The sequence below is a fragment of the Sorex araneus genome, chromosome 2 (genome assembly GCF_027595985.1).
Source record: "Sorex araneus isolate mSorAra2 chromosome 2, mSorAra2.pri, whole genome shotgun sequence".
Lineage (NCBI taxonomy): Eukaryota > Metazoa > Chordata > Mammalia > Eulipotyphla > Soricidae > Sorex > Sorex araneus.
Genome location: NC_073303.1, coordinates 34945114 through 34972379, shown reverse-complemented (window position 1 = coordinate 34972379; position 27266 = coordinate 34945114). Strand labels below are relative to the sequence as shown.

General features: G+C 57.0%; 2 protein-coding genes across 2 annotated transcripts; one reads left to right on the top strand and one right to left on the bottom strand.

The window, feature by feature from the left end:
• Positions 1-4622: 4622 nt before the first annotated feature.
• KBTBD13 (kelch repeat and BTB domain containing 13) lies at positions 4623-5999 on the bottom strand. Its single transcript, XM_055129771.1, has one exon. The coding sequence runs from the start codon at positions 5997-5999 to the stop codon at positions 4623-4625; it is 1377 nt and encodes a 458-aa protein (XP_054985746.1).
• Positions 6000-10732: 4733 nt separating this feature from the next.
• Positions 10733-27146, top strand: RASL12 (RAS like family 12). Its single transcript, XM_004619624.2, has 5 exons — positions 10733-10933; positions 12548-12604; positions 20605-20678; positions 21199-21389; positions 24971-27146. Exons 1-5 carry the CDS (start codon positions 10831-10833, stop codon positions 25344-25346), a joined length of 801 nt encoding a protein of 266 aa, XP_004619681.2. The 5' UTR covers positions 10733-10830; the 3' UTR covers positions 25347-27146.
• Positions 27147-27266: the final 120 nt, after the last annotated feature.

Genomic DNA, 27266 nt, shown 5'->3' with positions numbered 1-27266 from the left:
GCAATTAGGATGAAAAAGAGGCCCAGCTGCTGAGTCCGGAGGAAAATAAACAGTCAGGCCTGTGTGTATGCCAGTGCCAAGAGGGGCCATTTCTCACGCGTGATTAGCGCCTCCACTGCCAGGCGCTGCTCGGGCCTTCCCTGCAGGCACAGGAGCCCCGGCTCTCTGAAGCCCGTCTCCTTCGTGCTGGGGACCCCAGGACTCCACACACTCAGGAGTCTCCCCTCGCCACTGCCACAAATGACACGCCTCTCTTCTTCTTCTTTTCTTTTAAAATTCAACTTGAGTTGCTTATTTTTATTTTTTTCTTTTTGGGTTACTCCTGGCTCTGCACTCAGGAATTACTCCTGGCGGTGCTCAGGGGACCATATGGGATGCTGGGAATCGAACCCGGGTCAGCGTGTGCAAGGCAAACGCCCTACCCGCTGTGCTATCCCTTCAGCCCCGACACGCCTCTCTTCTTAACCCCAAATGTCCCCCTGCAACTTTCCTTCGACCCAGGGCTTCACTCATCCTGTTAGCTGACACGCACTGCTCAAGCACTCAGGTGCTCATTACTGATTCATTTGCTGGTCCCTCCTCTTTCCAGACGGGACCGTGGGGCTCCCTGGTAAAGAAGAGTGTTTTTGTACACTCGACCCTGGAGATCACGCTCGGTCATGCTGCCGGCATCTCGCGGGGGCTGAGCCAGGAACTGAACTCAGGTTGATCAGGCAAGTGCTTTGCCACAGAGCTGTCCCTACGCCCCCAACAAGTATTTCTGGATTTTGTTTTAGGGCAGTCATTAGGGCTGACTCCTGGCACTGTGCTCAGAAATCACTCCTGGCAGTGCTTGGGGGGGACCATATGGGATGCCAGGGATCAAACCCGGGTTATGCAAACACTTGCTTATGCAAGACAGGCACCCAGCTGTACCATCTCTCTGGGCTGGACAAGGACATCTTTTTTTTTCTTTTTTTTAATTCTTATTGGGGTGACATGGCTATAGTAGCGTTACTGTTTATATTTTAGGTCTGCAAAGTTACTGCACTTGCAACCTCCACCAAAGTGTCCACGACCTTCCACCACTGTCCTTGTGTCACTTCTCGTCTTTTTCCTCTCTCTGGTCCAGATGGCCAGTTCTGTCTTCAGAAGTCAAAGGTTACTTATCATCAGACACTGGCTCGTTTGGGTCCTCTACAGTTCACCTGTGCATGGGATCCTTCAGCAGTTGGTCCTCCTCCAACTTATTTTGCTGCACACACTCCATCGAACACACCCCATGTTAAGAATCAAAGGCAAGATTTCCTTTTTCCTTCCAGCTGCGTGACAGCCCACTGTGGATAGAGACACAGATTCTTCTCACTTGTCACCGGACTCTTAGGATGTTTCCATTGCTGTAAGCAGTGTGCCATGAATACCAGTGAGTGAACTGTTCCCAATCGTGCGAATATTTCTGTGCCAGAGAGCACAATGGCTGGGTTCTAGCTGGAATTTTCGGACAGTTTCTCCCTACAGTTTCCACAGAGGCTGAACCAGATGACAGTCCCACCACTGGTGAATGAGGGTTCCTTGCATAAAATTCTTTGAGTTTTCACTTTCAGGTTTTGGGCCACCCCTCTCGGCCAGTGACCCAGAGTTGCTTGGGGATCAGCCAGCCTGGCCTCTCCTGGGCAAAGCTTGAGATCCAGCCCTTCACGGCACCTCCCTGGTCCCCCAACAAGCATTTCTCCGGCCCTTGCTGGGTCCTAGTCACTGTTCTAGGTCCTGGGGAGACTGACGGGGACAAACAGAGGAAAAACCTCCTCTCATGGAGCTCAAGGTTAGCAAAGAACAAACCTTAGGCAAGTCAGGTTCTAACAAGTTCAAGCAAGGCGGGTGATGCTAGGAGGGTCTGGGGAAACAAAGCCGGGAAGGGAGAGGGGAGGAGGGGGAGGAGGGAAGGGGGGAGGAGAGGCAGAGATGAGAGGCTCAAGGAGAGGAGAGAGGGAGGAGAAGAGAGGGAAGGGGGAGGGAAGGGAGAGAGGCAGATAGAGAGAGAAAGGAGAAAGGAGAAAGGAAGAAGAGAAGGGAAGGGGAAGAGGGGGAGGAGGGAAGGGGGAGGAGAGGAGAGAGGGAGGGGAAGAAAGGGAAGGGGGAGGGAAGGGAGAGAGGCAGATAGAGGGACAAAGGAGAAAGGAGGAAGAGAAGGGAAGGGGAGGAGAGGAGAGAGGGAGAGGAAGAGAGGGAAGGGGGAGGGAAAGGGGGAGGCAGATAGAGGGAGAAAGGAGGAAGAGAAGGGAAGGGGAAGAGGAGGAGTGGGGAGAGGGTGAGTGGACAGGGAAGTTGGCAGGCCCTGGGCAGAGGCAGAAAGATTCCCAGTCAGGCCCTAAATGTCTCCATAGTTTTTACCTGGCCTCACACTCCCGCCCTTCCATGATGGTCAAACCTAGGTGCTGGGTTAGGACCCCCAACTCTCTGGATCAGGGATTCGAACCCGGCTTCCTGCATGTAAAGCATGTCTCATCGCTTTGAGCCATCTCCCCAGTGCCCCCCTTTCTGGGAGGGAGGGAGGGAGGGAGGGAGGGAGGGAGGGAGAGGAGCAAAGTAACTTCATTCCTGGATAAATGAATTATTGTCTTATAATTGACTATTGTTTTATAACGATCGTCACAACTCTTAGGGCCTGGCCTACTTACTCCAGCCTGTCCTCTCTGACCATGCAAGCTGCTGTCTGGCAAGTGTACTTTTGTTGTTTTGCTTCTGGGGCACACCATGCTGTGCTCAGGGATCACTCCTGGCAGGCTTGGGGGAGCACATGGGGTGCTGGGGGTCAAACCCGGGTTGGCCACGTATAAGGCAAGGGTCTTATCTCCTGGACTCTATCTCCAGCCCCACAAGTGCATCTTTGAACTAGCGCTATCATTCTTCTGGCTCCTTATTAGTTAAATGAACTCTGGCGTGGGGTCAGAACTACACTTTTAACAAGAATTGAGTGTAATGACGAGGCCCCGTTACAAGGCCTCTGGGCCTCACATATTTCAGCTCCCAGGAGCAGGGGCAGGGGCGGAGGTGGGGGGAAAGGTCGGGGAGAGGTGGCGTGGTGAGACGCATGCATGTTCTCTGCAGAACTTTCCAAAATACAAAAGCAGAGTTTTATTGCTGTGATGCATCCAAATAGGGTGAACAGGATCTGGGCCTGAGGGCAGCCTTTCTGGGCAGCTGGAATTTGGGTTGTTTGGGGGTTACATGTGGCGCGGTCTCAGGGGTCACATCAGTGGCATTTGGAGCACCAGGGTTGCTGGGATTGAACCCAGAGTATCAGCAAGCAAAGCATGTGCTCCAACCCTGAGCGCCGTCTCCCTGACTCCCTCAGTTTCCGCTTTTGAGGTGTTCAGGGTTTCCCGGGAAGCCCGGGTTCTGGAGGACGTAGACCACGTGGACAGCTCAGATCACTCTGCCCAGGGGCATCCTGCCAGCTAGCTGGGCAGGGTGTTCCCGGGGAGGGCCAAGATTCCTCATCTTTCATCATTGCTCCAGGACTAGGTCCTTGTCCGGCTTCTTCCAGAGCCTCATTTTATTCCCCAGGTGGAGAGAGAGGTGCTGTAGCCAGGACACAGCCCCGGGGGTCTCTGCAGGAGCAGAGTGTCAGGATCTGCCTGGAGCAAAGCAGGAGCCAGAGGCAGCCAAGCTTGCGCTCTGCTGGAGGCCAGACATTCCGCAGAGAGCAGGACGTACCTTGGCTTACCACGGTCACGGCACTGTGCAGTCCAGGGCCCTGGCCTGAGGCTCAAAGCTCACCACTGGGCTGTCTGTGCGGCCACAACCCCTAAGGGTCCAGGTCCCCCTCTGTCCCTGGTCCAGCTTACTTTCCCCAGCAGCCTCCCCTATGCTGCTCTGCCTTAGAGGCTGGGCTCACGTAGAACCCCACACCCGTCTGCTGCCCGCTCGTGCCCCAGGTCTCTCCTTCCTACCGTCTGCACCACCCTTCAGCTCCCTGCCCCCCCACCCCCCCACACCCCCACCCCCGTTACCTCTGCCCTCATCCACATCCAATGTGCCTCCTCCTTTGGGGAGTGACACATTTTTCTTCTCCCTATTTTCTTTTTTTTCACCCCAGTTTCTTCCGTGGTTTTTAAAATACTATTTTGTGAGGTTTTTGCATCTGGGGCCTGTTGCCTTCAGCTTATTCTGGACCATGATAAGTGTATGCAGTCGTGCCTCCAAACAGGTCCAGTTTTCCAGGCTTAGCCGTAAGCCTGGTGCAGCCAACGAGCAACTGCAGCCACTTCTGGCTTAGCACCATGCTGGGCATACAGGAGGCACCCAATTCTGGCCTGCTGGTCAGCTGTTCCCCGCTAGGCTGCTCCTAGTCTCGCCCAATGACTGGCCCGGTTACAAGTCCAATAACAGTGACCGTCTCCTGGGTGCGCTCTTGCCGCGTTCATCTCCACTGCAGCCCCGGGCGCTGGGCAGAATCGCGGGAATCGGAGGGCTCCCGACGCAGCCTCTCGGTTGAGCATCTCCCGAAAATCCTGAAGCTTCTGGAGCCAAGTGCGCAACAGGTGACCCGAGACCCGGACTTCTCCCTAGACGCCTGTCGGCTTCCCGGGCTCGGCCGGCGCTGATCCCGGGGTTCCCTGCTTGGCGCCCCCGTCTCGGGGTCACAGTTCGGGCGTGCTGGAAGCCACGGGCCCGGGGGCGCCGGGAGGCAGCCTCAGGAGGAAGGTCTGCAGGGAGCCGGGCCGCGGGAAGCCGGCCTTCTCCCGGAGCAGCCGCCACGTGCCGGCCTCGATGGCGTAGAGCAGCGTGGACATGCGGTTGACCGTGTAGACGTGGTCTGCGCGCACCACGGCCGTGAAAAGCGCGCCCTTGCTGTTGACGAACTGGCCGGGCAGCGCCGTCCACTGGCCCGTGGCCAGGTTGAGGCAGTCGATGGCGCAGTGCAGGAAGTCGTCCGACGGCCCGTTGCGCACCACGTAGAGGCTGTCGCGGTGCGCCACCATGCAGTGGCCGTAGCTCTGCGGCCGCCGCAGCTCGGCCACCGGCAGCCACGCGTCGGCGCCCGCCGCGTACTCCACCACGGCCGTGGTGTCGGCGGGCCGCCAGAGGCACGCGAAGAGGCGGCCGCGGGCCTGGGCGCAGGGCACGCCGGCCGCCGGCTGCGGCAGGTCGGCCACGAAGCTCCAGCAGCCCGCGGCCGGGTCGTAGCGCTCCACCGAGCTCATGGGCGTGCGCTGGAACTCCCCGCCCACGGCGTACAGGAGGCCGTCGAAGCCCGCCAGCGCCGTGTCGTAGCGCGGCTGGTGCGGGCCGGCGAACTGGCGCCAAGTGCCACCGTCGGGGTCGTAGCAGAAGCTGGCCGCCACCACCTCCTTGCTGGGGCCCCGCACGCCGCCCACGATGTAGAGCTTGTTGCCCAGCGTGGCCACGCCCGCCAGCAGCGTGCTGGCCTCCAGGGGCAGCGCGGCCAGCGTGCGCCACGCGTCCTCCTCCTCGTCCAGGTAGCACAGCGTGCGCGACGCGTCCTCCAGGAAGCCGGGCGCGGGCGTGTGCGTGCTCACGGCCACGTAGCTGCTGGGCCGCTGCGCCGCCACGTAGGCGCGGGCCTCGGGCAGCGCCAGCCCGGCCGCCAGCTCGCCCGCGCCGTCGCGGATGAAGAGCGCGGCGCTGCGCAGCACGTCGGGCAGCCCGAAGGCGGCGGCCGCGTCGCAGAGCAGCGCGCAGTTGTCCGACGTGAGGCTGTGCTCGAGGAAGCGCGCCAGCGCGGGCGCCTGCAGGAAGGCGGCGCACTCCACGGCCTGCAGCAGCTCGTCGGCCGCGGCCAGCGCCGGCCGCTCGCCCCGCAGCACCCGCAGCGCCGTGCCGAAGCCCGCGGCGCTCAGCGCGCCCAGGCGCACCTCGGCCGAGCGCGCCTCCCGCATGCCCGAGCGGAACAGGCCGCGGAAGAAGCCACAGTGCTCCTCCAGCAGCGCGCGCTCGGCGTGGAACAGCTGCCCGTCCACCCACACCTGCACCGCGGCCTCGGGGCCCCGCGCCATGGTGAGCCCCGGGCGGGCAAGGCAGCCGCTGGGGCTGCAGTCCGCGGTCACCGGCCCCGAGGCCACCCCGGAGCGGAACAAACTTCCCCGGGAGTTATAAATATCCCTTGGCTAAAGATAGTTCAGCTCATGTGATGTGGCGGCTGCTGTGCCATCGAGGGCACCCGGAGACCTTGCAGGGTCATTTGCCTCCTCTTGAAAACCGGGGGTCGCGGCCACGGTCTCCTGAGGGCCCGCTGCGGGCCGGGCATCTGGAGGGGACTGGGGCCAGTCGCACTTAACCTGCGCGGTTAACCGTCAGCTGCTGGCCCTGGCACAGACCCCCCTGAAAATCATGTACCCATTTCACGGGCTTACCGCTCTCCCTGGCCTGGCAGGTGTTGGGAATGCAAATCAGAGAATCTCTGTGACTGTAAAGTCACCACACCTGGAACGGAAGAGAAAGGGTTTGGTGGCTGGTCGCTGTTGTAAGCATGCATATTTCTACAGTGCTTGTAGCCACCCTTGAGAAATAGTTAATTTGGAGCGTATTATGAATATTTTATTTATACTTAGTTGTCTTTGGTTTGGAAGGTCACACCTGGAGGTGCTCAGGGATCACGCCAGGTGGTGCTCATAGGACCCGATGCCATGCATGGATTGAATTCGGGTCATCCACGTTCCAGCTGCACTGTCTCTCTAGCCCATTTCTGCTCACTTAGTAGGTACTAACTGTGTATAGTGAGATCGGCATTGGCCCATTTCACAGGTGAAGAGACTGAGGCACAAAAAGCTTAGTAGAATAACTGAAATCAAAGATGGAGAAGTGATGTACAGCCACTATGCTTCCTAACCACTGTCTTCTGTTTCTCTCAGCTGTAAATTCTGGGCAGGACGTTTCAGCCAGAAGAGCAGCTTCAGTGATTGCATCCCTTCCTTTGCAGTGAGGATGAAAAATTGAAATGCCCAAGATCAAGGCGTTTGTAGGGAACAGGCCTTCCTCCTATTCCCAGGGGTCCTGTCCAGTTCTCGGTCACAGTGTCACTGCCAGGTAGCTCATTGGTGTTCTTCCGCCACTCCTTCCATCGAGGGAACTCCGGCCCAGGCTGTGTGGGGTGGCACCTGACTCTCAAGAGGCTGTCTGTCAGGAGGACAGAGGGACCCCCAGGTCAGAGCAGGGAACTCTCCCCCACAGAGTGCATGTATGAGGGTGCAGGCTCATGGCACCAGTGGCGCCCCCTCCAGGGAACTCCCTCAGCTGCACCATTCAAGCTGTGGGGTGAGGGGCTGCTGGCCAGAGCCTGGGAAGGCAGGAGGAGGCTGCTGGGACTTCCTGGAGGCTCTGCCCAAGGGACCAGACAGGAAGAGGAGGAGGAGGTGGAGGGGCTGGGCACGCGGCCCCTGGGCCCTTCCCAGGCCCTCAGCCAGCTGCATCCTGAGGCCCAGATCGTGGCAGGGCCAGGACAGTGCAGGCAGCTGGAAACAGCTCTCCGCAGAGCCCACGGGAGACCTCCCCGTGCTGTGCACTTGGGGGTCAGGAGAGCGCGTCTGGGGCTGAGAGCTGGGCTGCAGGTTCTTTGGCTATGAGCCACATGGGGGTGGAGAGTGAAGTCCCTGCCCCGCTCCCTAACCCCGGACCTGAGCTGGGCGTGGTGGGGGTTGGGTGGAGAGGGAGACGCACCACCTCCAGGCCCCTGCTGGGGTTTCAGCGGGGCCTGGCCATTCCTAGGGGTGGAGGCAGAGAGAAGCCTTCATGGTGAGTGTAGTTGGGACACTGGGGCCTGCACCCTGCTCCACCTTCAGCTTCCAGGCAGTGGGGAGGGCTCCCCCCCAAGGTGAGAGAGGTCAGGATGCTGAGGCTGGTCTTCCCCCCAACCCCTTGTTCCCACCCCGAAGCCCCAGTGGTGTTTCCTCCTCTCCCCAGTCCCTGTTCCTCTGGGACCTGGAGACCACGAGGAAGTGTCCTGGCTCCAGCCGCCCACAGGGTTCCCAGGCCCTGCCTGACCTTGGACGGATCTCTCCGCCCTGTGTGAAGCAGGGATGGGGCGAGGAGAGGGGCTTGGAGCGCGACTCTTCGTGCTTGCCTGGGTTCTTTAGCCACAGAAAACAGTTTTCTGGGCACAGTGGGAGACGGGGATCCCAGGGCCCCACCTGAGGGGCAGCCCCTAGTCTGATGGAGGCAGTTCAGCCACTGTCCTGGCAGAACCTCCTGAGCAGCTGAGAGAAAGGAGATACTTCCCACCCTCAGCCTGGTGGGGACCCTGACTTTGTCTCCCCATGACTTTTGTGAGTGTGTGTGGTACTTTGGGCCATACCCAGTGGTGCTCAGGTCTTACTCCTCTGTGCACAGAGATCTTTCCTGGCAGTGCTCAGGGGACCACATGGGTTGCTCAGAATCAAACTCAGGTCTGCTGCATGCAAGGCAAGTGGCCCTATCCATTAGACTATACTTCTGGCCCTCATGTGTTTGGCATAGTGAGGAGCCTACCTGGATCTGAGGAAGGAAGAGCACTGGATTAGGAGTTCCAATTCCTGCTGGAAGTTGTAAATTCTATCCAACCTCTTCATTTATTTGTATGCTTCTTTGGTTTGGGGGCCACACCTAATGATGCTCAGGGGCTACTCCTGACTCTGCACTCAGGAATCACTCCTGGTGGTGCTCAGGGGACCATATGGGGAGCCAGGGATTGAACCTGCGTTGGCTTTGTGCAAGGCAAGAGTCCTACCCACTGTACCATCATTCTGGCCCTAAATGATCCCTGTTTCAAGCAGGAGGAAAGGCAAGTCCATGATTCTGGGGCCTGACAGGGTGCAACTGATTCCAGAGTCCTTTCCAACACACGAGGGTCATTTTTTTTTTTTTGCTTTTTGGGTCACACCCAGCAATGCACAGGGGTCACTCCTGGGTCATGCACTCAGGAATCACCCCTGGCGGTGCTCAGGGGACCATATGGGATTTGAACCCGGGTCGGCCGCGTGCAAGGCAAATGCCCTACCCACTGTGCTATCGCTCCAGCCCCACGAGGGTCATTTTTGTGTGCTAGTGAGGGAGGTGGCAGATGAGATACAGGATGGTGAGAAGGACTGGTTGTGGTGTGCACTGGCATTCTTTGCCACCGTAGCCTCTGAGGAGGGGTGGACTTTGAACACTGGTAGTCATGGGGAGGGCCTGAGCCACCAGCTGGTCCCAAGCCACACAGCTCTGAATCGGACATAATTAGGCGCCATCTCATTGCAGCCTGCCAGTCACAGTGGCCTCTCTGCAGCACCTCCTTCATGTGGTCACCCCTGGATAGCCCTCAGTATTGAAGTGGGAGGTCCACTCTTTTTTGTTTGTTTTTGGGCCACATCTGTCAATGCTCAGGGCTTACTCCTGGTTCTGCACTCAGGAATCATTCCTGGCAGTGCCCAGGGGACCATACAGGGTGCAGGAGATTGAACCTGAGTCAGCCACATGCCAAGCAAACACCCTCCCGACTGTACTGTCTCCGCAGCCCTGGTTTACCCCTTCTAACTGTGGGCAGCTCAGACACTCAGGGGCACATCCGAGCATTGAGTTCCATTAGATCCCTTTTGGGGCCACACTCAGCAATGTTCAGGGTTTCCTCCTGGCTCTGCAACATGGGAATCACTCCTAGCAGTGCTCAGGGGACCATATGGGGAGCCAAGGATTGAACCTGGGCATGCAAGGCAAGCTCTCATCTACTGATTGGTCCTAGCTTTACAGACTAGAAAGTAACTCCCCAGCCGTGCTCAGGTGATTGAGTCTATGGGGTCCACAGCTTGTCCACTTCTGACCATCCTTGACAGTTCTCTGCCCCCAAAGAGCCCATCCAGAACTAGTCTGCACTGAGGCCTGTGGCCAGAGCAGGAATGTGGCTGGAACTTAGCTTCGTGTTCTTTACTCCAACTCAAAGAAAAATGCTTTGGCCAGGAGTATTATGAGCAATCCTGGCCTAAGGGTGTAATCCAGATAAATTCTTCCCTGTGCCTTTGAGTCTTCATAACACAACTGCTTTACAGGCCCAGTCGCCTGTAACACAGCTAGACTGAGTGCAGAGTCACAGGCAGCGATGGAAAACCCCTTTCCGTGGCGGAGCAGTTATTTACCATCAGGTTCTGAGGCCTCCTGACTGCCCAGGTTCCCTGGTTCCTCTTGTTGGGGTGGGGTGGGGGGTGGTGAGGGTTGCAGAGAGCTTCAGCAGTGAGACATCTCTGGGACTCCCATCCTCCCCACTCCAGCCGGCAGAATATTATTCCACGGGTTCTAGGAAGCACTCAGGCTGTCTGTCACTCCCTATTAGGCCTGAATCACATCATGGAATTTTGAATCTATTTTTCCCTTCCTTTGGTCTATTTTTTTGGTTTTTGTTTTCAGGCCACATTCAGCTGTGCTCAGGACGTAACCCCTGGCTCTGTGTCAGGGATCATTCCTGGCAGGTTCTCTGGGTACCGTATGTTGTGGCGTCAGGATCCAACTAGGGCCACCTGTGTGCAAGGCAAAAGCCCTTCCCGAAATACTATCTCTTGGACCCACTGTAGTATTCTAAACGGAGACCTTGTCACCCAAGGGATCGCCCTGGTCCGGCCCCCGCTGTGCCAGCGGCCGGTGGAGCTCCGCGGGCCCGTACAAGGAATAGGGATGTTCAGCGGCCACGCCCACCAGCGGGACGCCACGCCCACTTATATAACCACGCCCACCCGTCTCGGCCCGCCAGGCCCCGCCCCTCCCGCGCCGCCGGCCGCGGGCGGGATCCAGCCGAGCACCAGCGGGCGCGGGCAGGGCCGCGGGTGCAGGGAGTCGCGCCTCGCGGCCGGGGCCTCCTCCGAGCTCCGGGCCCCCTCGCTCGCCATGTCGTCGGTGTTCGGGAAGCCCCGCGCGGGCGGCGGGCCGCATAGTGCTCCCCTTGACATCAACCTGGCCGTCCTGGGGCGCCGCGGGGCGGGCAAGTCCGGTGAGTGGGGCGGGAGGGTCGCGGCGCAGCGGGCCGGGCTCCCTCTCTGCCTCAGTTTCCCTGCGGCCCCACCCCCCCAGGGCGTGTCCGTGTGTCCACACCCGCGCTCCCGCTGCGGGCCAGCTCTGGGCGGCTGTCAGCAGTGACAGCGGGACACCCCGGCGGCCCTGGGGTTCCCAGCGGGGATGAAATTCTGCAACAAGTGTGCGTTCTTAGCAAGTGCATCTGTCTTAAGCCAGCCCCCTCTCTTGATTTTCTTTCACGCTCTCTCTCGCTGTTTTTTTTTTTTTTGGCTTGGGGACGGGGGTCACACTTAGCAGTGGGGAGCTCGAACCCAGGTCAGCCGCGTGCATAAGCTCCTGCTGTAACTGTCTCTGCAGGTGACTTTTGAGGGGTCCTGAGTAATAGCTGGCCAATCCTTGGCTTTAGGTGGCCGGCCAAGTTCTGAGCGGAGTGGGTATGGGTGTGGGGGTGCGGGGGCGCAGGGGGGAGGGGAGGTGCCCGGCCCCGGGGGGCACAGCCTTTTGCCAGTTTTCCATTCTCTGGTGTGGTGGTGGGGGAGCGGACAAGGGACGCCTGACCAGTGGGTGAGACCCCTCTTTGGGCTTCTAGAAACTCCTAGGGAGTGGCAGTGGCTTGGTGGGCAAGAGGTGGGGGGGCACTTTATGTTTATTCATGTAAAGAAGGTAGATTTGAGGCGGGGAAGAGGCGCTGGGTGATTTTTTTTTTTCTTTCCCCTGAAAAGGAGGTAGAAGGCCAAAGGCCGCTGGGAGCTTCTGAGTTGGAGCTTCTGAATTGAGCCATGGAGGAGAGGGTCCGGGTCTCTCCTGGCATGTGAGGAGGGCGGGGTCGTTGAGACCACTCTCGGGGGTCACCAGGGCCATCTCTGCTGAACAGCCTGGCCATGAGCACATGGCCCAGGTTCAGGACCCTTGTACCTGGTGGGTGGGGGGGCTGCTCCCTTCCGGCCGGGCTCCCTAGGCTGCTGCAGGGTTCACTGGCTGGGTGAGTCCTGATTCCTGAGGTGGTTGGGGTCTTTGCGAACAGCATCCCCCCCACACCCCACCCCTGCCCTGGGCCTGGGCCTCTCATTGCTTTGTTTTGCTTTTCTCTTCTTTTCTTTTTGAGTTTGAGGTCACACCTGGCCATGCTCAGGGCTTACTCCTGGCTCTGCACTCAGGGATCACTCGGAGGGCTTGGGGGACCGTATGGGATGCTGGGGATTGAATTCTCATTGCTTTTCTTTTCTTTTCTTTTTTTTTTTTTGCTTTTTGGGTCTCACCCACCGATGCACAGGGGTTACTCCTGGCTCTACACTCAGGAATTACTCCTGGCAGTGCTGGTGGACCATATGGGATGTTGGGAATCGAACCCGGGTCAGCCACGTGCAAGGCAAATGCCCTACCTGCTCCAGCCCCTCTCATTGCTTTTCTTGTGTGAAAAAAACAAACCAGTAATGATGCGCTGATCTGGATGTGGCAGTCTTTGGTTCTGGCTTCTGAACCTCTCAAACCAGCTCCTCACCACCCCCACCTTCTTGGGGGGAGTCCGAGGGAGTGAGAAGGAGGGCACAGAACCATGGAGTCTGAGCTGTGTTCTTTCTGCCTCTTGTAGCGCTGACTGTGAAGTTTCTGACCAGGAGGTTTATCAGTGAATACGACCCCAACTTGGGTAAGACACCCCGCACCCCTTCCTTCTGCTCCGCCCTACTTAGATCCCTGTAGGGGATCTCACCTAGAGGGTCCAGCATGACCACGTCTGCCCCTCTGTGGGTAGAGACAGGGACCCCAGGGTGAGTAACTCAGGGATCACAATATAAGATCCAGAACAAACCTTTCCCAGACCCCACCCAGGCAATTGGGGGCTTGGCTCTGACGGGAGAGTGGAGAGTCGATGTGCCAAAACACGAGGTATGATGAGACTTAAAAACTAAATGAGAGGCCGGGAGATAGTACAGGGGTTAAGGGGCACGCCCTCATGAAGCTGACCCAGTAGGATCCCAGGCACCACCTGGGCCCGAGCATCACCGGGTACCATCCCGAACACCCCCCGCCCCAGTATCACAGTATCACTGGGTGGACTTGTGTACTCCTGGGCACCACAGGATTCTGCACTGAGTCTCTGGCCTGATTGGGGCCGAGAATTGCTGGGAGGGGCCCTTGGCCTCTTTTTTTTTTTTCCAATTTTATTTTATTTTCATAAAGTTGTTCACAATAATTTATTACATTCCATATCCCAACACCAATCTCACCACCATAATACCTTCCCACCACCATTATTTTGAATTTCCCCCCCTATCCAAGCCTACCCCCAAAGCAGATCCTAAATAATTTATTTTGTATGGCCTGTTATGAATAAGGAGTTAAAAATGATTCAAAAAAGTTTCCCTAGAGGGAAGTGTGTGAAGATTGTTGTATCTCCCCCCGGAGCCATTAAGCCCTTGTGTAAGAGATTACCAACATGTTGTTACATGTTAAGCCTTGTGCTTAATGAGTGCTAATATTTACTTATTTAGGATCGAGATCGCTTGCTTTCTACCCCATCAATTGTGATTTGCTATTCTTGGTACACCAGTGCAAGTAGAGTATGAAATCTTGCACAGCCACAAAGGCGGCTGTGCGCTTCAGGGGTTCTAAAATTTCAAATAGGGTGACACAACTGGAAGTGACTTGGGGATCCAGAGGCATCTCTGCAGCTGGTCGCTCTCTTCCGAGATTTATTTATGACTCACTGGGTCATGGCCGTTAATGAGGTTATATGACTCTGGAGGCAGTTCCTGGGTGTGACCGCCAGGCCCCGGGAAAGACAGGGAGATGGGGGGAGGCCACCATTCCCAGCTCCACAGAGCCTGGAGACTTCCATCACAAATGCCACATACCTGATCCAGCAGGTACATTTTCATGCCTGAGGGTCTTGTCCCGAGCCTGCGGAGATTGGCCACGAGCATGGTGGCAATTGGGTTCTGGAGGTTTCCAGGCCCTAGGGCTCTTGACTACTGCTTGGAAGCACCCCAACACCACCCCACCCCGGATAATCCAAACAAACAAGGATTAAGAAACAATTTGGGAGCTGGAGATATAGCTCAAGTGATCAAGCACATGCCTAGGTGAGTTTTATCCTCAGCACTGAATACCCCCACTCCCTCCCCACTGCTGGGTAGGGCCCCTAGAAAAAAATCAGGCATAGGCTGGAGAGATAGTACGGTGGGCAAGGTCTCGCCTTGCCTGCAGCCATACGCGTGCAAGGAGAGCTGAGGAACTACCCTGAGGAGTAGGTCCTGAGTGCAGAGCCGGGAGTCAGCCCTGAGCATAGTTGGGTGCAGCACAGGAACCAGAATAATAAATAAAACATACGGAACATCCATATCCAGTAAGTGTTTTTCTTAAAGATGTTCTCTCAATGTGCTTTTCCAGAAAAACTGGACATTTGGGAAATGCTCTCATGGTGTGGCTTTTGACAGCCATACACAAAAACCTGTTTTAGAGCCATATCATGGAGTAGTGGGATCAGAGCTGCGCTCTAATCCTGCCTCTGCCCCCTATTGGCTGTGCAACCTCAGAGCAGCTGGAGAACCTCTCTGAACTTGTCTCCTCTCCTATAAACAGACATAAGGATACCTGGGTTTGATTCCCCAGCACCCTATATGTGGTTTCCTGACCCCTACCAGGAGTGGCTCCTGAGGGCAGTGCCAGGAGAAAACCCTGTGCGCCATGAAGTGTGGCTCAAAAACGAGAGAGAGAGAGAGAGAGAGAGAGAGAGAGAGAGAGAGAGAGAGAGAGAGAGAGAGAGTACAATAGTACAGTGGGTCAGACTTTTTCCTTGCATGGGACTGAGCCATGTTTGAGTCTTTGATCCCTAACACCACACATGATCCCTGAGGGCAGAGTTAGGAGTAAGCCCTGAACCCACCCAGGGGTGGCACAAAAGAAAAAAAGAGAGAGAGAGACAGAGAGAGAGAGAGAGAGAGAGAGAGAGATTTAGAGAAGGATAGAAGATTAAGAAAACTCATTGGGGCTAGAGCAATAGCACAGCAGGGAAGGCGCTTGCCTTCCATGCCGGCCAACCAGGGCTTGATCCCGGGCACCCCCTATAGTCCCCAGAGTATCATCAGAAGTAATTCCTAGGTGCAGAGCCAGGAGTAACCTACCCCTGAGTACAGCTGGATATGACCAAAAAACTAAAAAGAAGAAAAAAAAAAGTAAGACACATTCGCAGTCCAGCGTCGTCTCTGCAATCCCTGTGGTTAACTCGAGCGGGGTCCCTGCAGCTCCCTCTCGGCACATGGCCTTCTCCTCAGATCCCCTCTGTACGGAGCCCCCGTCTGCAGCTCAGAAGCAGAATTCTATGGGTAGGAATGTCCCAGGCGTCTGGAAGTGCATGTCTCCAGCAGTTGTGTGTTGTAAGCGGTCCAGTGAGAAACACAGGCATGTTCATAACCTTTAGGAATTGGGAAATGTTGTTTTAGCTTGTTTTTCCTGCTTCTAGAGATGGAATCACGCTTTTATGGGGAGAGGAGAGCACTCTGGTGCGTCCCAGGCCTTCCCTTCAGCCCTGGCTGCGGCCCTGGCCAGCTGGACTCTGACCACAGAGGGAGCACCCGCAGTGCAGCCCGGCCTCTGCTGGGCACCTGCAACTCTGGGCAGAGCGGGCTTCCTTGGGTCTCGGCTATTTGGTCAAAAAGTTGCAGACTTATCATTCAAAGATCTTCCCCATGAGGCCCAAGCGATGGTACAGCGGGTAAGGCATTTGCCTTGCACATGCTCAAGCCGGTCCAATCCCCAGCATCCCACATGGTCCCCTGAGCCAGGAGTAATTCCTGAGCACAAAGCCAGGAGTAACCCCTGAGCTAGTTGTGACCCCAAACCCAAACCAAACAAAACCCACCGAAGATCTTTCCCAGAACCCCGAAGATCTTTCCCAGAACCCCAAGGATCCTTCCCAGAACCCCAAGGGGCTGCCTGGTTAAGTTAGGGATGCAGGGGAGGTGACTTGCTGGCAGCCCCCAGGGGTTCCTCCCCGCTCTTGGTTCTGAAGCGGGTCCCTGTCTCATGGGAGGAGTGGGACATGGGGTGCTGGGTGCTGCTGAGGCAGAGGTTGGGGGAGCAGACCCTGGATTGGATGGAGGGGGGGAATCAAGGACTGCTGAGGAGGGGTTGGGAAAGGACCAACAGGGCTCTCTGGGGGTGAAAGTCGGCTTCTGCACAAATGGTGCCTCAAAGGCAGATCCAGCCCCCCCCCCCCAAATATGCACAAAGGGCATGTTTGTACTAAAGTATATTTGCTCTTTATCTGGAATTTTTTTTTTTTTTTTGCTTTTTGGGTCACACCCGGCAATGCACAGGGGTCATTCCTGGCTCATGCACTCAGGAATTACCCCTGGCGGTGCTCAGGGGACCATATGGGATGCTAGGATTCAAACCCGGGTTGGCCGAGTGCAAGGCAAACGCCCTACCCGCTGTGCTATCACTCCAGCCCCCTTATCTGGAATTTTTAAATTTGTTTTTAGGCCACACCCAGTGGTGCTCAGGGCTTACTCCTGGCTTGGTGCTCAGGGCTTACTCCTGGCTTGGTGCTCAGGGATTACTCCTTGAGGGGTTGGGGGACCATATGGGGTGAAAGAAATGAACCCCAGTTGCCGTGTTAGGCAAGCGCCCTCCCCACTGTACCCACTCCCACCCCCAGCTGGAGTTTAACTGTCACTGTGCTTCCTAAATTTTATCTGGAACCACCTCTCCTGGCTCTCTCCCCCTGCCCCCACTCCAGATCCTTTACGCTGCCCCCCCCCCAGGAACCCCTCAGAGTGCGAGTCTGCCTGGCCTTGGCAGAGTGCTCCAGAGCTGACTGGCATTGATCACTCCCTGTGGCCTCTGTTCTCGTCCTCTATCCACCCCGAGAGCCTAGGACACAGAGATGTGCCCAGACACTCCCCTGAAAGCATCTGGGGACCAGTGCCACCTGTTTGGGTCTCTGGCACCCCCACCCCGTGGGGGGCTGCAGCAACGCGGGAGTCTAAGCCAGAGCCTGCCTTTCCGTGTGAAGGTGTGAGCACCTAGTACAAGGCTCATTCTCCTTTTTCCTTCCTCCTCCCGTTTTGGGGCCACACCTGCCAGCGCTCAGGGCTATTCCTGGCTCTGCACTCGGGAATCACTCCTATGTGGTGCTGGGGATCGAACCCGGGAAGTACCTTGGTCCCTGTACTCACTCTCCCTCCAGACAAGAGTTAGCTCTTTAGAGATGGGAAATAACTCTTTCACCCACCCCCAGAGTTCTTCCAAGAGGCTGAGTTCCGAGAGAGTGTCTTGGGGGTGAGGACCCCGGTTATTTATTGCCATTTCCAGCCTGAGCCCAGGATCATTCAGGTGCTCTGAAACAGGCGGCTGGAGCAGGGCTTCAAAAGAGACTCCAGGGCCTGAGAGAGACAGCACAGCAGGGAGGGCGTTTGCCTTGCATGCGGCCAACCTGGGTTCAATGCCCAGCATCCCATATGGTCCCCCAAGCACTGCCAGGAATAATTCCTGAGAGCAGAGCCAGGAGTAACCCCTGAGCATCGCCGGGTGTGATGCAAAAAGAAAAAACAAAAAGAGAAAGAGAGAAGAGATTCTATCATTTCCCCATTTTATAGAGAAAGAAATTAAAACTTCATGATTTGCCCCAAGTTATGGAAAACCTCAGGTCCATAGGAAGATGGCGTCACCCCAGCCGCTGTCCACACAATACTTTGTGCTGGTAGAGTCTGGCTCTGAGGATTGGGCTCTCCGTGCCTTGGTTTCCCATCTCTCTCTGTCCTTCCCTCTCTTCCCTCTCCCCTTCCATTTCCCTCCTGCCCCCCTCCCCTCACCTCCATTTCACCCATTTCACTGCTTTCTCCCCTTCCCCCTTTCTCTGCCTAGCTGCGTCCCAGGGATGTGTGTGTGCATGCGTGCACGTGTTTGCATGTGTGTGTGTGCACGCACATGCACGCATGCATGTGGTCGTGTCCCAGGAACACCTGCGTCTCACAAGAGTGGGAGCAACCCACCCCTGCTTCTGAGCATCACCAGGCTCACTCGGTCTGACCAACCTCCCTCCTCCCTTAGTGCGTGCTCTGCCGCTTAGACTGCAAGTGCAGGATGCGCCGGGAGCAGAGTGTCCGCCAGCCCAACTGGAATGGGACTGGAACGGAGACTGAGTTTAGAGCGGGGGATGAAGCCGCACTGCTCAGGGGATCACCAGAGTGGCTGACAGGAGAGACTGGGTGATGGCCAGAGAGGACACTACTGCCACTTGGAAAGGACCCACCCCCCGCCCTGCCTTTGCAGGACCCTCCCTGTGAGCAGGCTAGGGGCGCTAGGTCCAGCCTTCCCCGGGGCTTCTCACCCCGCTCAGCTGCCTGCCAGTGTCGGGGGCCCTGGCTTCAGGCCCTTGCTGGAGACTCTGCAGAAACAGAGCAGCCCGAGTTCAAGTTCCCGGAGTACATGTGGCTTCGCGAGCTTCCTCCTTCTCTGGCCTCCCTTCTGGCCTCCTGCTAAGGGCACTGACCAGAGCCCACAGACCACAGGAGACCAAAGTGGAGCTCATACTTTCCCCGGGCTGGTGCCTGTTAGGGGCCAGTTCCCTGGTGCACTAAAGGGGGTGCATCAGGCAACGTGGCGAGAAGACAAAGGGAAGGCTCACCAGAGAGAGTCTCTGGGACTCGCTGCTTGGACCAAATATAGTTAAACATTTGGGGCATATTTTCCATTCGATTTATTTTTTTTTTTGGTCTATGAATAAGAGCAGCTATTTAGCCAAGTGCCCGGAGCTGGCTGGGGACAGGAGCTGTGATTCCTGCTGGCGGCTGGCGTATGTCCAGGCCTGGCGTGGCAGCCAACAACTGCCCTCAGAGAGGACCTAGCCAGGACTGGGTGCTCTGCTCAGAGGGACTGCTGCCAGGAAGGCAGAGAGAGGGGACCCCAATTCCTCCCAGCAGGGTCTCTCTGGGGTCCTTTGGGAGTGCTAGGGGAGGGGTTCCTGATGCGGCTGAGGTGCCCTCCGCATGCTAGGGCACTCGCTGCTTCCTTGGCGAGCAGAGGTCATCAGAACTGAGAGGAAAGAAGGGAAGATCTTGAGACCCAATTAAGGGAGACAGCTGACTTCGTGGACAGGCACCAATGTTGAGTTCCTGACCATCGATCTGGGTGGGGTGAAGGTAGGGGTGCACATTGCGGGGGAGGGGCACATGGGAACTTGCTAATTTATACCTTCTTCCGAAGGCTAAAATTATTTCAAAATAAGAAGTATAAAAGGGCCCCTAGGAACGCAACCTGCCTATAAACACTGATGTTCCGAGGTCCTTTACAGCCAGTGTCAAGGTTTCAGAAAGTAAGTGGGCGTCACTGTTTTCTTGGGGGGTGGCATTTGAACCACTCCTGGCGGTGCTCAGGGGCCCTTCCCGGCTCTGGACTCAAAGTGTGGGGAGTTGCTCCTGGCTGTGTTCTGGGAACCCACTGCCGGTAAAAATGTGTGTCCCACCCCACTGAGCTCACTCCCGCCCAGAGTACTCACTGTGTTTTGCTTGAGGTCACACCTGGCAGTGCTCAGGGCATACTCCCTGGCTCTGTTCTCAGGGATCACTCTTGGGGAGCTCGGGGAACCCTATGGGGTCAGGGATTCAACCCAGGCTGGCCTCATGCAGAGCAAGTACCTCGGTACTACCTTCTAACTCAGGACTCACTAGTTTGTTCTTTTTCTCCGATTTTGTTTTGGGGGCCACACCCGGTGATACTCGGGGGACTTGAGAATTCCAGCAGTGCTGAGGGGACCCTGTGGGATACTGGGAATCGAATCCAGGTTGGCCATGTGCAAGGCATGCACCTGGCCTCCTGTACTATTGCTTCGGCCCCAGAACTCTCTTTTTATGGAGTGAAACTTTGATACTGTTTAGCTGAATTATTTGAGAAAATGATATTCAAATAATTGACATAATGAATTTGAAGGGGAACGTATTGAGAAAGTGTATTCAGAGATCTGAACTGCTGAGTGGCAGCTAGGCCACGCCTGTGACCTGCAGCTCTCAGCTCACCAGACAGCTTGCATGAGGACGTGGGTAAACCACCTCGGATTCCTGCATGTAGCCCCCCACCCCCACACACACACCCTCCATTGCCTGTGCTTCTTTTTTTTTTTGGGTCACACCCGGCGATGCACAGGGTTTAATCCTGGCTCATGCACTCAGGAATTACTCTTGGCGGTGCTCGGGGGACCATATGGGATGCTGGGATTCGAACCCGGGTCGGCCTGGTGCAAGGCAAACGCCCTACCTGCTGTGCTATTGTTCCAGCCCCCATTGCCTGCGCTTCTATTGCTCTGTCTCGTCCCCTGGGGCGGGATCATCAGGACTGTGGCCGGCAGGGAAGAGGGGGGGTGCCCTGTTGCTTTGGGAGGGAGAGGCCGGCAGAGCCACTGGAGACCCATCCTGCAGTGCGTCCCATCTCCTGTGGCATGTTCCACTAAGTGGCCGCTGGGGCAGTTTAGTGGGAGGTTCTGCCCAGGCCGTCCACATGTAGTGAGGGCCAAACAGGGCCTTCCCACCGGTGGCCCCAGCTCAGCCAGACCTGGGGGTCCTGCGGAAAGGAGCCCTGAGACCCAGGCCCAGGTCCCCTCTGTGGGCGGAGGGATGCCTGCCCTCACCTGGCGGAATGTCTGTGTTATAGAGGACACCTACAGCTCGGAGGAGACTGTGGACCACCAGCCTGTCCACCTGAGAGTCATGGACACCGCAGACCCGGTAATGCCACCCCCCTACTGCCTCCTCCCGCGCTGTCGGTGCCCAGAGGCAGTGTTGCAGCTGGCCACTCGTCTCCCTCCGTGGGCCCGTGTGGCCCTCTGACTCCCGACGGGCTCTGACTGCTCGGGGCCCAGGGCTGGGGAGACTGGGTGTTCGTTGGCGTTCCCCGAGTTCCTGAGCTCTAGGGCAGGGTGCTCGGGCATACGCAGAAGCAGATGACACAGGTGTTGACTCAGGTGCCCCCTCCAGCCCAGGACACACAGCCCCCACCAAGCCAGAAACCAAAGGGGCTCCATGAACCCAACCCCAGACTGGAGGTGCCCAGGCTAGCTCAGTCTGAGCCGAGGCCTTGCCAGAGTCGGCTTGGCGCCCCCAAGGCCCGGGTCCGGGTGGTGGGAGGGCGCCTTCTTTCATGCTGCCAAGTTCCACTCCAGTGCCCCTGTGAAATGGGCTCTTCTGGGGGACAAAATGGGCAGGGGCGGCCCGGTGGAGACCTTCAGCGGCCCCTCACTCGCCCCAGGACGTCCCCCGGAACTGTGAGCGCTACCTGAACTGGGCACACGCCTTCCTGGTGGTATACAGCGTGGACAGCCGCCAGAGCTTCGAGAGCAGCAGCAGCTACCTGGAGCTCCTGGCCCTGCACGCCAGGGAGACACAGCGCAGCTGCCCGGCCCTGCTCCTGGGCAACAAGCTGGACATGGCGCAGTACAGGTGAGCGCGGCCCGCCCCCTGCCCTGGGGCCCACTCACCCCTCAGCGGCGGCCCCGCCCCCTGCCCTGGGGCCCACTCACCCCTCAGCGGTGGCCGCGGGTCACTGTCTGGGCAGGTGGAACCACTGAGAACAGAGAGACAGTACCCACCCCCCCACATACACACATACACTCAGCACAAGTTAGGTGGCTATTTTTTTTTTTTTTTTGCTTTTTGGGTCACACTGGCGATGCTCAGGGGTTACTCCTGGCTCTGCACTCAGGAATTACCCCTGGCAGTGCTCAGGGGACCATATGGGGATGCTGGGAATTGAACCCGGGTCGGCCGCGTGCAAGGCAAACTCCCTACCCGCTAACACAGGTTAGGTGGAAGTGGGGGGCAGGGGGACACGGGCTTACAGGGGGAAAGGCACTCGGGCCACACCCTGCAGGCCCAACTGCCGTCCTCCTGAGGCTCTGTGGTCCCAGCCTCACCATTTCTTGAGAGACTATTCGACCTGGAGTCCCCTCGCTCTCCCAGGCTGGCCACACATTGATTCGGCTCTGACTGGTTCCTCGTGTCAGGTGACCGCTCTAGGCCAACCAGATCTGTTTTCTGTCTAGCCCGGGAGGCACTGGGCTCCCTTCTGCCCATCTGGTGGCAAAGGGCTGCACTGGGTTCAAAGGCTAAAGACAGAGCCGGAGAGCCCTGGACCACCACATACGGCCGCCCTGGCTGGCTCGGCTGGCGGTGTTTGAAGAGACCTGGGACTGGAGTGTTTAGGGGTGGGGGTGCCCTCTCAGCGGCCCTCATGTGAGACAACCTCTCCACCCCAGTAATCCTTGACTGTCGTGTGTCTGAGCCCCTGGACACCCTCCACCAGCCTTGCCCCACCTCCCCTGCACAAGCCGGTCAGTCCCCAAAGGTCTGTTTTCTGGGGTCAGCAAGGAGGGGCTAGCAGGTCAGATGGCCATGGCCAGTGAGAGGTGCGGTGCTGAAGTGGCCCACCAGGGGACAGGCTCAAAGGTGGGTCAAACCAGAGACCCCAATTCCATCCCGGGGGATGAGGGAAGTTGTATGAGCAAAGGTGTCCTTGGGACTAGAGAGATAGTCCAGTGGGCAGGCATTGGTTACGCACTCAGCCAACCAGTGTTCAATCCCATCACCCTGAGTGGTTCCCTGAGCACTGCAGGAGTGATTCCCAAGTGCCAAGCCAGGAGCAAGTCCTGAGCACTGCCGGGTGTGGCCCAAAAACTAAAAAAAAAAAAAAAAAAAAAAAAAAAAGGTTGTGTTTGAGGATCACAGAGCCCAGATGCCGAGAAAGACATCCCAAGATCTGATCGTGAATAAAATAGTTTCCAATATGAAAGAAAAACAAACCGGGTCACTGTTTTGGCTTTGCTCTTTCCCAGAGGAATTGTCTAAAAAGTGGCTCGTGAGCAAATAACAAGAATATGGGGGTTCGTATGAAGTAATGGCAGTCCTCTAAGAACAAGTTGTTATAATTTAGTGCCATTTCCACTTCTGACCATATGCTGAGGCTGCAGGAGGGGATTTGAGTGGCCCAGTGAAGCTGACTGGTGGTTGAGAATTGATCTGGGTTTCCCATGATTGTCTTGCAGCCAGAGGTAAAATGTGGTTACACAGAGTGGTGGTTCCCAAGCCACCAATATATTTTCACTACTGTCACTGTCACTGTTACTGTCATCCCGTTGCTCATCGATTTGTTCGAGCGGGCACCAGTAACGTCTCTCATTGAGAGACTTATTGTTACGGTTTTTGGCATATCCAAAAACAGGTAGCTTGCCAGGCTCTGCCGCGAGGGCTCGATACTCTCGATAGCTTGCCGGGCTCTCTGAGAGGGGCGGAGCGCAGAAAAATTAAAAACAGGATAATTTACCTGCCCTGGTCACCCATTCACACATGAGCATGTCCACACAGGGCCCTTGTTTCAAAAAAGGTTCTTCAAGCCCCTCCACTACAGATTCAGATTCAAGTTCATAAAAAAAAAAATAGAAGTAAATAATTGGGCCAAAGAGATAGTGCAGTGGGTAGTATGCTTGCCTTGCATGTGGCTAACCCAAGTTCAATCCCTGACATACCATATGGTCCCCCACGTACCACCAGGAGTAATTACTGAGTGCAGAGCAGGAAGAACTTCTGAGCATCGCTGGGTATAGTCCCAAACAAAACGAGAAAGAAAAAAAAGGTAAATAATACCAGATCCTTTTGCTAAAGGGTGTCCTCGGGAACTGCTGAGTTGAGGCGGACCCCAGCCTGGGTGGGGAAAGAATTATTAGATGATCTGTCCTGATCTCCTTTGTATTTTTTTTTCTGGCTTTTTGGGTCCCACCCAACGATGCTCAGAGGTTACCTCCTGACTCTGCACTCAGGAATTACTCCTGGCAGTGCTTGGGGGACCATATGGGACACCAGGGATCGAACCCAGGTCGGCCATGTGCAAAGCAAACGCCCTACCCGCTGTACTATCACTCCGGCCCCTCTCTTTTGTATTTTTGTTGTTGTTCATTTGTTTTGGTTTTTTGGGAGGTGAGCATGTTCAGAGGCTCTTTCTGACTCTATACTAAACCGTGACCTCTGGCAGTACTCAGGGACCGTCCTCTGTGCCCAGACTGGCACCGGAGTTGGTGAAGGGAGCAGGTGCCTTGACTCCTGCGCTGTCTCTCAGAGCCGCTGGGCCCTCTCTGCTGTCTTTCTCGCTCTGGCTTTCCCGGGGCCCTTCTCAGCTACTCCTCCTACCAGGCTGTCTTTGGCTCAGAAGCCTCCCCCCGTCGTCCCCAGCCTCATCTCACCTCTCCTCCCACAGCCGGGGCCACTGGCCTCAGGACGGAGGCTGGAAGGCCACTGGCCTCAGGACGGAGGCAGCTCAGGCCGGGGGAGCAGCTGGCCACTGTCCCCACGCCAGCTGCGGAGGCTGAGGCTGGCGAAGGTGCCTCTCTCCTGCTCCAGCCGAGAAATGAGGTGCCCTGGCTTGCGAGGAAAGGCCTGAGAGGCAGGGGGTGCCCCCGTGTTTCATGCTGGCTAGGTGGGACTGACCTCAAGACTTCAGGCACCTTCCCCTCTGCCAGAAATCTCACCTGCTCGAGATCCAGTCCTTTTCCCCTTTCTCTTCAATTCCTCTGGTTTTCAGAAGCTTCCAGAACCTTCCTGGCTTGTAAATATCTAACCACACCATTCAGAGCTGGTATTGGAGCAGGCTGGAAATAGGGACCACTCCTTCCCTCTGTCTCATTCCTCCCCCTGAAATACGGTGCCCACCTCCTCCTTTTTCTCTTCCGCCCCACCCCAGGGCACCTCATTTCCCAGCTGGAGCAGGAGAGAGACACCTTCACCAGCCTCAGCCTGGGTCTGGCTTGGGGACTGTGGCCAGCTGCTCCCCATCCAACCCCAGACCCCTCCTCACTGAGCACTGGCTGGGAGCTTTTACTGCATCTGCTATTTCTCCATCTTCCCAACATCCCCGAGAGGCAGCTCCTCATCGTCATCCCATTTTCCTGACGAGAACACTGAGCCCCAGAGAGATGCAGGCAGGGAGCTCTGCCCAGGCCTGCCTGAAGGTTTCACCTGGCTTCCTCCCCCAGGCAGGTGACCGAGGCAGAGGGCGCGGCGCTGGCAGCCAGGTTCGGCTGCCTGTTCTTCGAGGTGTCCGCCTGCCTGGACCACGAGCACGTGCAGCACGTCTTCCACGAGGCGGTGCGGGAGGCCCGGCGGGAGCTGGAGAAGAGGCCCCCAGCCCGGCCCCTCTTCGCCTTCGAGGAGCGGGCCCCGGCCCATCAGACCCCACTGGCCGCCGGCCACAGCCTGGCCAGCTGCACCTTCAACACGCTCTCGACCGTCAGCCTGAAGGAGATGCCGGCCGTGGCGCAGGCCAAGCTGGTCACCGTGAAGTCCTCTCGGGCCCAGAGCAAGCGCAAGGCGCCCACGCTGACTCTGCTGAAGGGCTTCAAGATCTTCTGAGGGTCCCTCCTTGGGACCCCCACAGTGAGCGCGGGAGGGCGGTGGGGCCGTGTTTCTGCTGCAGCACCAGCCCGTGCTCCTTCCCCAGCACCACTGCGGGCCCAACCCCAGCCCCTGAGTGCGTGCGCGCGTGCGTGCGTGCGTGCGTGCGTGTGTGTGTGTGTGTGTGTGTGTGTTTCCATGGCAACCGTGACAGTGCAGCCTTCCGGGCTCAGTCTCAAGGTGGAGGCTGGGACAGTGGCTGTCATGGTGCCATCACCCCTTCCTGCCGTGCGCCAGGGCAGATGGGGGCCCTGGCGGACGCTCTGAGGACTCCCCCAGAGTGACAGGGCCGAGAAGCGGCCACACAAAGGCCTGACAACCACTTGGTGAGCACGTGCAGCCCAGCTCACCCCCCAGTGGATCCCAGTTAAATCTGAACGACGGGCTCAGCGGGGTGGAGACACACTGGGGTTGTGTGAGGCCCCGAGGCCGTCTGGGCACAGCATCAACCCTGAGCAAGCCTGAGGGGGACCCTGTGGCCTCCTGTTGCATGGCCAGGCCTGCCGCAGGCCCCGACGAAAACAGTGTTTAGAATGACCCTGTGGGGCAGAAGCGCAGGCCCCAGGAGGGCCGGATCCCAGTTCATCGCCCCAGGAGGAGCCTCGGGGTTTCCACCAGGAGGCAGCTGTTGTCCTGTTTGCCCGCTTGTGGCCTCCGGCCGCGTCTTAGCGCCAGCCTCCTCGAGTTTCATGATCGAGCTGCACAGCCAAATTTTCTTCGGTGACAATTGTTCCGGGCCACGGCAGGCAGTGGGACACACGCCCTGGTACAAGCGGCAGTAAACACCGGATTGCAGCCTGCGGGTCTGCAGATCCCAAGCTAAAGCATTTTCAGTTCCTCAAACATATTCCGGCATAATTTATTTGGGGTTGTCCCACGATACTATGGCTCAGATGCAAGATCAGCACCCTCCCTGGGGGTCCCGGGATGAGCCGGAAAAGCATCTCAGAGGCATAGTTTCCCTACCATGGGGTCTCTAGTCCAAAGCAGGTCTTTCTGGGGCCGGCGGGAGAGTACAGCAGAGAGTTTGCTTTGAACGTGGCTGACCTGGGTTCAGTGCTGGTTCCTGTGTGGTTCCCTAAGCCCTGTTAGCAGTGATGCCAGATGTGGCCCCCAAAACAAACAAAAGAAACCCCCAAAACTAAAAATCAAAATAAGTCTTTCCCGGATCCTTAGCAGATAAGTGGATAAAGAAGGGGAGCTGGAGGGCCAAAGCGAAAGTCCAGTGAGCAGGGTGTATGTGACCCATATGGTCCCCCCAAGCCTGCCAGGACTGGTCCTGGAGCACAGAACCAGGAGGAATCCCTGAGCACAGCCAGATGTAACCCCCACACAAGAAAAAAATAGTAAGGAAATCTCTTGGGGAAGAAGGGACAGGACAGGAACTGCTTTGGACCCTGTTAGCAGTTCTAGGAGTTTGGGTTGAAAACATCAGCTTGGGCAAGTTCTTCACAGCAAGAGACCAGATCTGATCCCGACACAGGCCTCGTGGGACAAATGAAACGAAACAAGAAGACAACAGCTCTAAGCCAGTTTTCGTCCCATTCTATGGATGGAAACACTGAGGTCAGAGGGAGCCTGTGGGCTCCAGGGGTCATCCTGGCCAGGCGGTCTGAGCCACAGGGGAGCTGTGGAATTTGCGCTTTTGCTCCAACTCACTTGTGTGTAGACCATCTGCATGGGGACAAACTGTGCCAGTCCAATTGCCCACTGTCAGAAGCATTTTATTAAAAAGGATGTTTTCTTTTTTTTTCATAACAGGATTTTAGTTTAATTGTTGTTCATTCACTTTTTTTTTTTTTTGGCTTTTGGGTCACACCTGGCAATGCTCAGGGGTTACTCCTGGCTCTTGCACTCAGGAATTACTCCTGATGGTGC